Below are 13,771 nucleotides of genomic sequence, written 5' to 3'. Positions count from 1 at the left end.
TGATGTTGTCAGTGTTTTAGATTTTGGCCATTCTAATAAGTGTCTTTGCCTATCTTTTTTTAAAAAATATTTATTTCTTTGGCTGTACCGGGTCTTAGTTGGAGCATGCGGGCTCTTAGTTGTGGCATGCGGATTCTGACCAGGGATTGAATCCAGGCCCCCTGCACTGGGAGCATGGAATCTTAACCACTGGACCACCAGGGAAGTCCCAAGTGTCTTTGCCTATTTTTTAATTGTCCTTTTGTTGTTGAATTGTAGCAGTTCTTTAGATATCCTGGTTATTAATATCTTGTCAGATACACGGTATATAAATATTTTCTCCCAATCTGTGAGTTTTCTTTTCACTCTTTAGATAGTGTCATTTTATGCATGTAAGTCTTTAATTTGGATGAAGTCCAATTTATCTATTTTTCTTTTGTTGCCTGTGCTTTTGGTATCATAATTTAAGAAACCATTGCCAAATTCAAGATCATGAAGATTTTCAATCCCTATGTTTTCTTCTAAGAGTTTCTTATAGTTTAACTCTTACATTTAGGTCTTTGATCCATTTTTAGTTAATTTTTGTGTAAGGTGTATTGTAATAGTGCAACTTCATTATTTTGCATGTGGATGTCTCGTTTTCCCAACACCATTTGTTGAAAAGACTGTCCTTTCCACATTGGATGGTCTTGGCCCCCTTGTTGAAAATCAGTTGACCATAGATCTGAGGGTTTCTTTCTTTATTTTTTAAAAAAATATTTATTTATTTATTTGGTTGCACCTGGTCTTAGTTGTGGCAGGCGGGTTCCTTAGTTGTAGCTCGTAGGCTCTTTAATTGTGGCTCGCCGGTTCCTGTGTTGTGGCATGCGAACTCTTGGTTGCAGCACGCATGTGGGATCTGGTTTCCTGACCAGGGATCGAACCTGGGCCCCCTGTATTGGTAGCATGGAGTCTCAACCACTGCACCACCAGGGAAGTCCCTCTGAGGGTTTATTTCTGAACTCTGTTGTATTCCATCGATCTGTGTCTATCTTTATGCCATACCATATGCGTTTGATTACTCTAGCTCTGTAAGTTTTGTAATCAGGAAGTGTGATTCCTCCAACTTTGTTATTCTTTTTCAGTATTGTTTAGCTTTTCAGGGTCCCTTGACTTTTCATATGAATTTTGGGATGAGTTTTTCCATTACTGTAAAATTGTCATTGGAATTTTGATAGGGATTACATTGAATCAGTATAACACTTTGGGTAGCTCTGTCATCTTAATATTAAGTCTTCCAATCCACGAACATGAGATACCTTTCTATTTATTTAGGTTGTCTTTAATTTCTTTCAGCCACGTTTTATAGTTTTTAGAGTACAAGTCTTTCACCTTTTTGGTTAAGTTTATTTTTAAGTATTCTTGATTCTATTGTAAATGGGATTGCTTTCTTAATCTCATTTTTTTTTGAATTGCTCATTGCTAGTGTATAGAAACACAACTGATTTTTGTGTGTTGATTTTGTGTTTTGCAACTTTGCTGAATTTGTTTATTAGCTGTAACAGTCGTTTTGTGGATTCTTTAGGGTTTTCTACACATGAGATCACTTCATTTGTAAATAGAAATAGTTTAACAACTTTCTTTCCAACTTGGATGCCTACTGGGTTTTTTTGGCCTGATTGCTCAGGTAGAACTTCCAGTACTATGTTGAATAGAAGTGGTGAAAGTGGGAATCCTTGTCTTGTTCCTGATCAGTTAATTTTTTTTCCTAAATAACTGCTTGCTTTTATCATACTGTTTGTAGAATAATCCATCTTTCCTTCCCCCTGCCCCTCCATTTGCAACACCATCTTCATAATTTGCAGAATCCCTGTATGTGTGTTGGGTGAGTGAAGCATGAACAAATGCCTGCCTAATCTGATTTCTCTCCACCTGTTCATCCTCATGTCTTGCATTTCCGTCTCTCATGTACCACAAGTCTTGTGTTGCTTATATACTTCTTGCAAGACATCAGTTAATCATTCTTTCATTCATTTGTTACATACATTCACATCTTTCTGGCTTTGCACAGCTCTTTTTCTGCTTGGACCCATCTTTCCCAGCTTGTTGACCTGACATCTGCTTGCTCATCCTTCAGGTCTGTTCATGCACTGTTATGCCCTCAGGCAAAAATAAATTCTCTTCCTGTGTTTACTTTAAATGTGAGCATGTTTTTCTTATGCCACTTATTAGACTGGCTCCTTGATAGTTCCAAGGAAAATTCTGAGGTCTGATTTTGAAGAGAAAATTGTCAGAGACAATTGTGCAAATAGTAGTAAAAATTGGCAGCAAGAAAAGTAATAGAAAATGAGAAAAAGATATAATTTTCTAGGTCTTTAATTCCATGCAGTAGAAGCTTTTTTGTTGTTCTTATTGATCACTGAAATGCCCAAAACACAGTAATAAGAAAAAATCCACATTATTATTTGACACTAGAGAAGGGTCCCACCCACATATTTGAGACTCAGAGGATTTTGATAGTAAACAGTATGAGCGTCCACAAAACCTTGGGTAAGGGCTGATCCTTTCTGTAAAGATGAACAAACAAATGCTAGACATACGAAAAACTCAGCACTTGAAGAAAATGAGACTGTATCATTTAGAGTATGCCAAATAGTATAAAAAAAGAGAGAAAAGTGGAATTCAGATTCCCAATATGACAAGTGCAGATTGTAAAAATAAAATAAGCTGAGAACAGGAAAGAGTTCTTGAAGTTATAGAATGTGACTGTTAAAAAATTCAGGACTCACTATCAGAATAGATAGTGCACAATACCAAGTTAGCTTGGGAAAAAACCTTGCAGAATTTAGGAAAAAGGTACTTTAAATGAATAGTAAGAGAGCATTTAAAACACAGGAAGGGGGCTTCCCTGGTGGCGCAGTGGTTGAGAGTCCGCCTGGCGATGCAGGGGACATGGGTTCGTGCCCCGGTCCGGGAAGGTCCCACATGCCGCAGAGCGGCTAGGCCCGTGAGCTGTGGCCGCTGAGCCTGCGCATCCGGAGCCTGTGCTCCACAACGGGAGAGGCCACAACAGTGAGAGGCCCGCGTACCGCAAAAAAAAAAACAAAAAACGCAGGAAGGTCTCAAATCTGTGATCGGAGTTCCTGGAAGAGAGAGCAGAGGCAGATGAAGCAATAACTGAAGTAATAGTGGAAGAACATCTCTGAGCTGAGGAACACCTTGAGTCTCAAGGTCAGAGTCTCCACCAGGAATATATTTGAAAAGCATAAAAACCAGGATGCGTTCTGATGAGTTTTCTAAGTATTCAGGGTAAAGAAAAAGCAAGAGAAGTTATCTTTAGGGAAGAACAAGTCAGATTTGCATGAGTTCCTTTCCAGATCCTTAGGAAAAGGAGGTGTTGGGCAATCATAATATAGTCACCTCACACATGTATGTAAATTTCAAATACAGCTGAGGAGCTGAATGAATTATTCTCCCAAATAGCAGCTCAGTTCCATTTATTGGTTTGTTAATGCCTTTGTTTATGTCATATATTACCATTCCAGGAGACTGTATGAGTTTATGCGACCACTGGCATGAGTGCCTTTCATTTAAATGACTGTACAGTATTCATTTGGATGCACCATGATTTGTACAACCAGTCTTTTCCCTGACATTGAACATTTAGGTTATTTCTAGCCTTTCAGTGTCATAAATAACTCCATGAAAGACACTTGTGCATGAGTTAGCTACATTTTGGATCATTGCCACTAAGAAAGAAATAACTAGTGAGTCAATTATTCCTAGCTTTTTTGAGCAAAAATCATATAAAAATCAATAGGATTAAAATTTTTATTTTGGTTAAATTATTTTTTAAAACAAAGATCTTCCCCATTTAAATTTAGCTTTAATTAAAGGTGGGAGTGGGCACTAGATTAGAACAGTGGTTCTCAGCTGGGTGTTGGTGGGGTGTATTGGTGGTAGATTTTGCTGTCCGGGGACATGTCAGAAGAGAATTTTGGTGGTGACATCTGGGAGAGGGGGTGCTACTGCCAATCTAACAAGTAGAGACCTGGCGCTGCTGTTAAACATCCTGCCAGGCACAAGAGGGCCCGCAACAATGTTAGTTATCTAGCCCAAATGTCAGCATTGCTGAGGTTGACAGGTTTTACTGCTAACAGAGACATCCTTTGTGTATTTAGGGCCAGTGTTTATGGGTTCTCTCTGCTATAGGAGGGGAACATTTCAGCATCAGAACATCAGTAGAGCCTTACTTTGCCGAATATGATAGACCTAGGGAATAGTTCAACGCTTGCCTTTCTCATCCCCATTTTGAGAAACACCTTGTATTTTATTGCTCACATAAAGTGCTTATAAAATTGTTTATTTTTGTGTCTTGGGTGGTCCTGAAAATGCCTCATCAGTGTCAGATCTAGTTATTGTTGAGATTTGGCTCTACTGTGTGTATTAGAGACCTGCATTTAGCTGCTTGGAAAGAAAATCAGGCAACAACAAATAGGGACTTCCATTTCTCATGTGATGAGAATTCTGGAGATAGGAGTCCAGAGCTGTTACTGTGGCTCCATCAAGTCATAGATGACCCAGTCTACTCTATTTCTGCTTGGCCTTCCTCAGGATGTGCTTTTACCTTGGGGTCACCAGACAGCTCCTGCCCTTTCCCACCCCTCGCCCCCCACATCAGAGCCTGTATTCAACTGAGCCAGCCCTTTTGATCAAAGCTCTCCTGCATCCCAACCTAGTGATTTCTGCTTATTCCCATTGATTGGCCAGAACTGTGTCCCATGACTGTTCTTAGTTGTACAAGAGGCTGGGAAATACAGGCTCTTAGTTGGGCTCTTTGTAAGTCAGAAAATACATTCAGAAACCTTTAGTAAGAAAGAATCGATGTTGGAATAGGCAACTAGTACGTAGCTCTGGAGCCACTTTCTAAAGTACTGGGGTTCTTCCTAATTGCACTGAAATTAAAGAAAGGTAAAGGAGAACAAATAATAATGATAACATTAGAAATTTGAGAAAATGAACTCTGTAAGAATTCTCTCTTTTAAAAAAAAAAGTAACTGAGAAAATGTATCTGTTTTATGGTGTTGTAAATTAAGATCTTTTCCCTACCCCAATACTTGGGGCCCTGCCCTATTCTTTTTCTGCAATATCAGTAATGATTAGTTATATTGTACATTAAAAAAAATGTTTTTTAGGCTAAAAATTGGAAACAGCAACCAACAGTTGGACTTAACTGTGGAAAATGGGTGTATAAGCATAACAGGAGTACTGAAGAAGGGCTTGTTTAATGCCCTTTTAAAAATTGTTTTATATTTTAGTTGTAGGAGTTTTTAAAAAAAAGTATATTCTGGATATTAATCCCTTATCAGATATATGATTTGCAACTGTTTTCTCACAATCTGTGTGTTGCAACAACTTTTTGATGTGATTTTAAAACTACTTATTAGCATTAAGACTGATATTACACTAGTATTTATTACTATTTTAGCTAGTTTATTTTTAAGTAGTATATAAACTAAAGAATATGTGAATGTATGGTTTAAAATTTAAATGGCACAAAAGGTTTCCAATAAAAAGCAGTTAGAATGACAGAAGGTTACTTTGGAAAGCAGAGAGGAGCAGGGTAGAGAAAAGCTGTGTCTGATGTACTTTATACCTTTTCTAAGAGAAGAAATTTGAAACAAATATGGCAAAAGTGGTAACATGTTTAATCTCACTGGTGGGAACATGGGGTGTCCTATTATCTATATTTTTTTGTTTGAAATATTTTATAATTAAAGCAAATTTTTAGTTATATAAATTTCTACCCTCCCCTAGATGTTCAGTCCCCCAGTCTTCTGCCCCACAAGTTACTAGTATTTTGACTCCTTCTAGAATTATTCATTGTGTTCTCAGGCATAGTTATGTTTGAGTGGATGGAGTTGGGAGCTACTCAACGTCTTTCATACCTTTTTCACAGTGTGTCCTTGAGACCAGCCCACACAAGTGTTTGCAGCACTTGTGTCCCTTTCCTGGTTCCCTCCTGTCCCCCTAGCTTCCCCTCACCTCTGCTTTACTCCTGCAGGGCACTGAGGTTGCTGCCAGTTTTCCACTGTTACGTACAGTGAACATCCTGGTACACACAGGTATATGGCTGTATGCGATATAAATTCCTGGAGGCAAAATTGGTGGCTCAAACTTATAACCTTATCAAATTGTTCTCACAGAAACATTACAGCAGTATGCGCTCTGCAGCAAAGTGTTGGAGCACTTCTTCACTCTCCTCACCTGCCTGATGTTCTTAGAATTTCTTATTCTTGTCAATTATTTTCTCTGCATTTGATGCAGAAGATCTCTCAACATGCATGTTTTAGTATTGTTTTAAATTAATGTTTTTCTTTTATATCAATTATTAACTTGGAATATAAAATTACTTGAACTCTGTAGTGTTTCGACTCTGAAGTGTTTGAGATTATACAGATAAAAGCCAAGACCTGAATGTGTTTAACTTTACCTATAAAACTTATTATTTGACACTTAAAAACTTCTATAATTAATCAGTGGAAATGAAGCTTTATTTATTTTTTCATCCAGTCACAGTAATTTGTTATGATATGCTTTCATGGAAAAGTATTTGAAGCTAAAAGGTAATATTTCTGTCCAACTTATTGTATGAGGCTAGTAGAGCTTTGATACTAAAACTGAATAAATTGCATGGGACAAGAAAATTAGAGGTCAATTCAACTTAAAAATGTAGATACATACATCTTAAAATAATGGTGGTACACCCAAACAATAGAATATCATTCAGCACTAAAAAGAAATGAGCTATCAAGCCGTGAAAAGACATGGAGGAACCTTAAATGCATATCTAAATGAAAATCTATTATTGTAATTCAATACATTACCAGATTAAAGGAGAAAAGTTAAATATCCATGAATGCAGGGTAAACATTGAGTAAAATTCAACACCCATTCATGAAAGAAACATTTAGTAAACTAGAAGTTACTGAGGGGAACCTTCTTAACCTGAAAAGGGTATCCACCAGAGACCTAAAGCAAATATTACACTTAGTGGTTAAACCTTAGAAGCAGTTCTTTCAAAATCAGGGAAAAAATATTTCTATTTGACATTGAATAAGAGGTCCTAGCCAATGCAATTAGATAAGAAAAAGAAATAAGAGGTATGAATGAGAAATACGAAGTATAAGGGAGACAGAATTATCACTGTTTGCTGGTATCGAGAGATTCAGAACCAGCTACCAAATGTTAGAGAGCTTAGCAAGATTGCTGGGTGTGAGAGTAGCATTAAAAAGTCAGTAGCAACAATTGTAACATGTGTATGTGTGTGTTTCTGTTCCTGTGTGTGTGGCAGATTGCATTTTCCAAAAGGACTGCACCAACATATGTTGAACCCCCATGCTCTTTGCACAAAGAGGCTGTGATTTCTTGCGCCGAGAGGTGGTCTCTGTTCCCTACTCTTGGGTATTGGAAGGCCCATTGGGTAAAAATATGAGCTAGAAAGTTACCTGTCCTAGGGCTGTTGGGTGGTGGCAGGCAGGACTGTAGGAAAATTACCTGAATAACTTATTTATGCTTAATTTATAAAATTACCTGGTGCCTAACTTTTTTTTTAATGGGTTTATTTATTTTATTTTATTTTGGGCTGAGTTGGCTCTTTGTTGCTGTGCACGGGCTTTCTCTAGTTGCAGCGAGCAGGGGCTACTCTTCATTGCAGTGCGCGGGCTTCTCATTGCGGTGGCTTCTCCTGTTGCGGAGCACGGGCTCTAGGCACGCAGGCTTCAGTAGTTGTAGCACGTGGGCTCAGTAGTTGTGGCTCACGGGCTCTAGAGCGCAGGCTCAGTAGTTGTGGCACACAGGTTTCATTGCTCTGCGGCATGTGGGATCTTCCTGGACCCAGGGCTTGAACCTGTGTCCCCTGCATTGGCAGATGGATTCTTAACCACTGCACCACCAGGGAAGTCTTGGTGCCTAACTTTTAAAATACTGTTTCTCCAGACATGGTAGTGTGAGCAAAAGCCCAAATTAATTTTTGCTGTTAATGCATACTATTTGGGGTTTTTTTTGGTATGTTTATGTTTTTGTTTTTGTTTTTGTTTTTGCGTTATGCGGGCCTCTCACTGTTGTGGCCTCTCCCATTGTGGAGCACAGGCTCCGGACGCGCAGGCTCAGCAGCCCAGCCGCTCCACATGTGGGATCCTCCCGGACCGGGGCACGAACCCGTGTCCCCTGCATCGGCAGGCAGACTCTCAACCACTGCGCCACCAGGGAAGCCCCTGTTTCTGTTTTTATCTGAATTCTTAGAATAATGTTCCATTTGGGAGAAAAAGCTGGTCATGATGGATACAGCAAGTAGCTGAGTGCCTAGTGCAGGCATACTGGCACAGAAGTTCTTCTGTAGTGGAATACCAAGAACCATAAGGGTCCTAAAATGAGCATTTGTAGCTCTAGAAATAAAATTTGAGAATACCGGGGCTCAGAATAAAGTAACAGTTATATGGCATGAAGATAAAGAAATAGATTAAAATTTTAAGATAGAAGCTCTGAAGTATAGGTAGATAATATTCAGAGAGTTTAGTTGGAAATTTGAGTATGATGTGGTAACCTTAGCTTCCTCCTTTGCATCAGTTGTCACATGAACTGTTAACGTTGCTGTAGGTGTTGAACATGGCAGGGCAGTGAACGTGTATGAGAGCAGAGCCTTCTGCTTGAAGGACCTTGGTTCAGTCCTGGGGTCTCACACTCACTAGCTGTGGGACCTTTGGTAGATCATTTAACTCCTGAAAGCCTGTCACCCCTGACATACAAAATGGGGAAGATAATCTTTCCCACTGGTGTTATGAGAATTGAATGAGGTCACGTCGATGATGTGCTTTGCATAGTGCTTGACCTATACTAAGTGCTCAGTGAAAGTTATTCATTTATTTATTTATTTATTTATTTATTTATTTATTTATTTTTGCGGTACCGGGCCTCTCACTGCTGTGGCCTCTCCGCTGCGGAGCACAGGCTCCGGATGCGCAGGCTCGGTGGCCATGGCTCACAGCCCCAGCAACTCCGCGGCATGCGGGATCCTCCCGGACCAGGGCACGAACCTGTGTCCCCTGCATCAGCAGGTGGACTCTCAACCACTGCGCCACCAGGGAAGCCCGAAAGTTATTTTATACTGGCTGGGAAAGTATCTGTTTTGCTATATAAAATTTAAGAGAAATATTAAAATATATTTTTGTTATTTTAAGGAAATTCGCAGTGAGTCCCATGACTATCCTCATAGAGTGGCCAAGTTTCCAGAAAACAGAAATCGAAACAGATACAGAGATGTAAGCCCATGTAAGTACTTGCGGGGGGTGTGGGTGTGTGTGTCGTAGGAGGCGGGACATGGTGGAAAAGGTTGGGGTCGGGGTTGGTAAGTATGGTGATTTTTTTTTCATACTAATGTAATATATGTTCTTTAAAGAAAATTTTCAAGGCATAAAATAGTAGAAGGAAGGAAAATTGCCCATAATTATTTCCTCCTCCAACACATTAATTGATGTATTTCTTACCAGCCTTTTTTCTTACACATGATTTTTCTCTTTTCAAAATAATTGTAATCATATATGTGTAGTCATATATATCTACTTCTTTTCATATTATTCCATAGCTTTTATAAGTATTACTTAAAATATTTATTGGTGTAATTCTTTTCCCCCGAATTACAAAAGTAGTGTGTATTCACTACTACTTGAAAAGTTTTAAAAGTTTTAAAACATAGAAATGTGTAAAGAAAAAACTCTCATCATTTAAAAACAAGCAAATACTATTGGGTTTATATTCGTTTGGTATTTGTCTGTGTAAATGTGTATGTACATTCTTTTAAATTCAGCTGGAATCCTGCACGCACTGACCTGCAGCTTTTCTCCCGTGTGGTTGCATGTCGTAGACGTTTCCTGTCCTGAACAGTCTTTTAGTGGCTTCCACAGTGGCTTTGGGCAGGTCAATCTTTATGTAACAGTTCCCTGTGGTTGGACTTAGATTCTGCTGTGCGTGTGCATGTATGTGCATGCGCGCGCGCACGCACACACGCGCGCGCGCGCGCACACACACACACACACACACACACAGGGTTTTGTGAACAGTTATAACACCAGGGCTTTAAAAATGTGTTCATCAAGTGATTTTATTTTTGTTCTGATCGATCCCACCTTCAGATATTGAATTAGGCTGCCTTACTGCTCAGAGGATTCGCATGTTTGGTTTCAGTGGGTGAGCGTAGGCATCCTCTTTAGGGCTGCTGGTGTGCTGCATTTGTGTTCGATGCCAGGTGCTTCCTCATGGGCCTCACGCTCCACTATCACCTCTCTTCTTCATAGCTTCAACCTCTTTCTAATAACTCTCTTCCCTTATTATTCAGATGTGCTCCAATCTCTTCCGACCCCAACCCCCATATCGCACTCCAGCTATTGCTTTGTCACCTACACAGACACAGGCATGTGCACGCGCACACACACACAGAATCTTAGAAGCGTGCACCACCCTGTCTCTCTCCACTCTCATCACCCACGCGTTCTTCAGCCGTGGTTCTACCCCAGCCTCCCCACTGAAACTTTTATTCTAAAGTACTGTGCGCTTTCTAGTTTTCTAATGCAATGAGGGACTTTCCATCGGTGTTTTTTCTTAGCCCTCTGTGACTTCCGACATTGTCAACCGTGCCTTCCTTCCCTAAGTCCATATTTTTCTTGATTTTGCTGTTACTTCTCTGGCTGATCACGCCTTTTCAGAACTTCTCTTCCTCAGTTGTCTTTGTCTTCAGGGCTCTGTCTCTGCCTATGTCTCCCGCTCTTCTACTTGTGTGAATGGCCTCATTTTCTGTGAGTTCAGTTGCCATCTCTCTGCTTCTGACCCCAGATCTCATCTGCAGCCTACGTCTCTATTCTCGGCTACAGACCCACTTACGCACTTCTCTGTCTTGATGTGCTGTAGCCACCTCAGGCTCAGAATTCCTTCCCCACAGTCCCTCAGTCCCAGCCCTAATCTGTTCTTTCTGCTTTATCCCCATGTTCATAAGGGCTACCACTAGCCGCACACTTGCTGCAGCTAGAAACTCAGACCTCTCTTCCCTCATTCAGCTCCCACATCTGGTTGGTGACTAAGTAATTATAATTCCATTTCCACAGTATATTTCAAATCTGTTCTCTGTTCATAGTGGCTTGGTTCAGGCCTGGGTTATTACAGCAGCCTCTTAACTGGTCTCTATTCTGTTCCCACCTCAGTCCGAACCCCACACGGTATCCAGAGCAATCTGTGTGTGATGCAAGTCTGTCCTCCACTCCTGTCTTCAGTCGTGCTCCTCAGTTTTATGAAAAGTTAAAGTGCTTTAGCGTTACCACACAAGGCCTTTTGTAGCCATTTTCCTACAAATTGTTTGTTTTGGTGACTCACTTGGCACCAACATGCCCTGTTTTTAACAGTTGTCGAATGTCATTCCCGTTTGGAATAGGCTTCCTCTCTCTTTGACCGACTTCACTCAAAGTCCTCTTCCCCCAAATACCATCTAAACAACCACTTCCCGGGGTGTTATCCTCATACAGGAGAGGAGGTCATGGAGCTGGTGACTTCCACTAAATCCAGGTGAACCTGGGAATAGGTATTTTTTCAAAGTTCCTGAGGTGATGCTGGTATACCTTTCTTGATTGAGAGTCGTTAGATCATTTCCATACAGAGTCCTGTACAGTTGTTGGCTTGGTTCAGAAAACGTGTATTGAAAACCAGCTGCATGTCCGCCATTGTGCTGTGCCTGAGAGGACCGTGAGTCCACACGCCCTGCCTGCCAACAACATACGTGCAGTGTGGGGCGGGGTGTGTGTGTGTGTACGTGCCTGCTGTGCTTTGTGTGTCAGGAGATGGCACAGTGCTGGTGGAGCCGAGAAGAGGCACTCAGCTCTGCTTAAGGAGTTAGGGGCGGCTTTTAAGATAATTTTTTTTTTTTTACTTTATTAAAATAGTCTTTTAAACCAGCAGTTATTTTTCATATAAAGAATTTCTAAACATCCATACAGGAAATAAACATAGATAATACTGAGTGCAAAGCAGACAATGACATGTTTGCAAGCAATCAAAAGGAATTGTTTTTCGTTTGTTTGTTTTTAATTTAGAATCACAGATCTTTCTAGATTTTGATTCATCAAGTCTGGAAATGTATTTTTAAACAAACTCCTTATGTGATTCTTATATGCCCAGCTTGAAACTACATTTGAAGGTATGAATATGAGGTACATATTCAAAGAGGGGTATTTTGTGGGGTGTTTTTTTTCCTCTAATATTTATTTATTTATTTATTTATTTAGGCTGTGCCGGGTCTTAGTTGCCGCTCACAGGATCTTCGTTGTGGTGTGTGGGCTTCTTAGCTGTGGCATGCATGCAGGATCTAGTTCCCTGACCAGGGATTGAACCCAGGCCCCCTGCATTGGGAGCTCAAGAGTCTTAACTCTCTGGATAGCCAGGCAGGTCCCAAAGAGGGGTATTTTGAAATAGAAAGAATTTTAAGAAGTCTACGGTCTTTGTATAATTGCCATGACTGAAAAGATGCCTTATTTGTCTCACTTAACCATGAGGTAATTGTAGAAGAGATTGGCCAGAAGGTGGTTGGTTGAGAAAAGAAAGGTTGTAGTCATCACTTTGAGAATTGTATTTGTACTGTTAGAGACAGCTGCCAGAGTTTGAAATATTCCTTACTATATTTGCTTTGCACGTAGAAATCCCAGTTTACTATTTGATCTAAAAGGAGGTGAAAGAGTAGTTTTTTGTTTTGTTTTTGTGGTAAAAACACATACCATAAATTTACCCTTTTAACAGTTTTTAGGTGTCCATCACGGTGTTGTTGGCTGTATGCACAATTGTTGTATGACAGCTCTTGTCATCTTGTGTGACTGAAACCCTACCCCCTCCCCTAGCCCCTGGCAGTCACCATTCTACTTCCTCTTTCTCAGAGTCTGATCACTTCGGGTGCCTCATAGAAATGGAATCATATAGTGTTTCTTTTGTGATTGGCTTCTTTCACATAGCATAATGCCCTCAAGGTTCATCCATCAGTGTTTAAAGTAACACATGGACTTCTGATTCCAGTAATGTGGCAGGTTAGATAGTCCATAGTTTCTTACTGCCACAAAACAAGAAGATTCTCAATAAACACACTTTTTAAATAAATTGCTAGGTGGGGAGGAAGTAAGGAAGACATCCAGGCTTTCTGTGCTCCCCACCTCCTAAAAAAAGATTTCAGCAAATGGCAGAGCTACTCTGAATACACATGGCAGTATCAGCTGTGACATTTGTATTCACCTAATAAAATAGTCTCAAGGTATATAAGGCAAAAATGAATAGAATTACAGAAATAAATTGACAATTCTATATTCACAGACTTTTTTCATTTATTTGGTTAATTTATTTTTATTTTTGGCTGTGTTGTGTCTTCGTTGCTGTGCGTGGGCTTTCTCTAGATGCGGCGAGCGGGGGCTGCTCTTCGTTGCAGTGTGCAGGCTTCTTAATGCGGTGGCTTCTCTTGTTGCGGAGCACAGGCTCTAGGCGCGCAGGCTTCAGTAGTTGTGGTGCGTGGGCTCAGTAGTTGTGACTCGCGGACTTTAGAGCGCAGGTTCAGTAGTTGGGGCGCACGGGCTTAGTTTCTCCACGGCATGTGGGATCTTCCTGGACCAGGGCTTGAACCTGAGTCCCCTACATTGGCAGGCGGTTTCTTAACCACTGGGCCACCAGGGAAGCCCGTTCACAGACTTCTTAAGGCAAAATATTAGTAAAGAAGTAGAAGATTTGGACCACACAG

At 40.4% G+C, this 13,771-nt stretch overlaps 1 protein-coding gene across 4 annotated transcripts in view; it reads left to right on the top strand.

Annotated features, from left to right (window-relative positions):
• Window positions 1–13,771, top strand: part of PTPN2 (protein tyrosine phosphatase non-receptor type 2) — a 76,307-nt gene that overhangs the window by 16,351 nt on the left and 46,185 nt on the right. For all 4 annotated transcript variants that reach the window (XM_067699815.1, XM_067699816.1, XM_067699814.1 and 1 more), the window contains exon 2: window positions 9,198–9,288. In XM_067699815.1, coding sequence (XP_067555916.1) covers window positions 9,198–9,288 — 91 coding nt within the window. The remainder of the gene's footprint in view (window positions 1–9,197; window positions 9,289–13,771) is intronic.

The sequence above is a fragment of the Pseudorca crassidens genome, chromosome 12 (genome assembly GCF_039906515.1).
Source record: "Pseudorca crassidens isolate mPseCra1 chromosome 12, mPseCra1.hap1, whole genome shotgun sequence".
Taxonomy (NCBI): domain Eukaryota; kingdom Metazoa; phylum Chordata; class Mammalia; order Artiodactyla; family Delphinidae; genus Pseudorca; species Pseudorca crassidens.
This window is presented reverse-complemented; position numbering and strand designations above follow the sequence as displayed.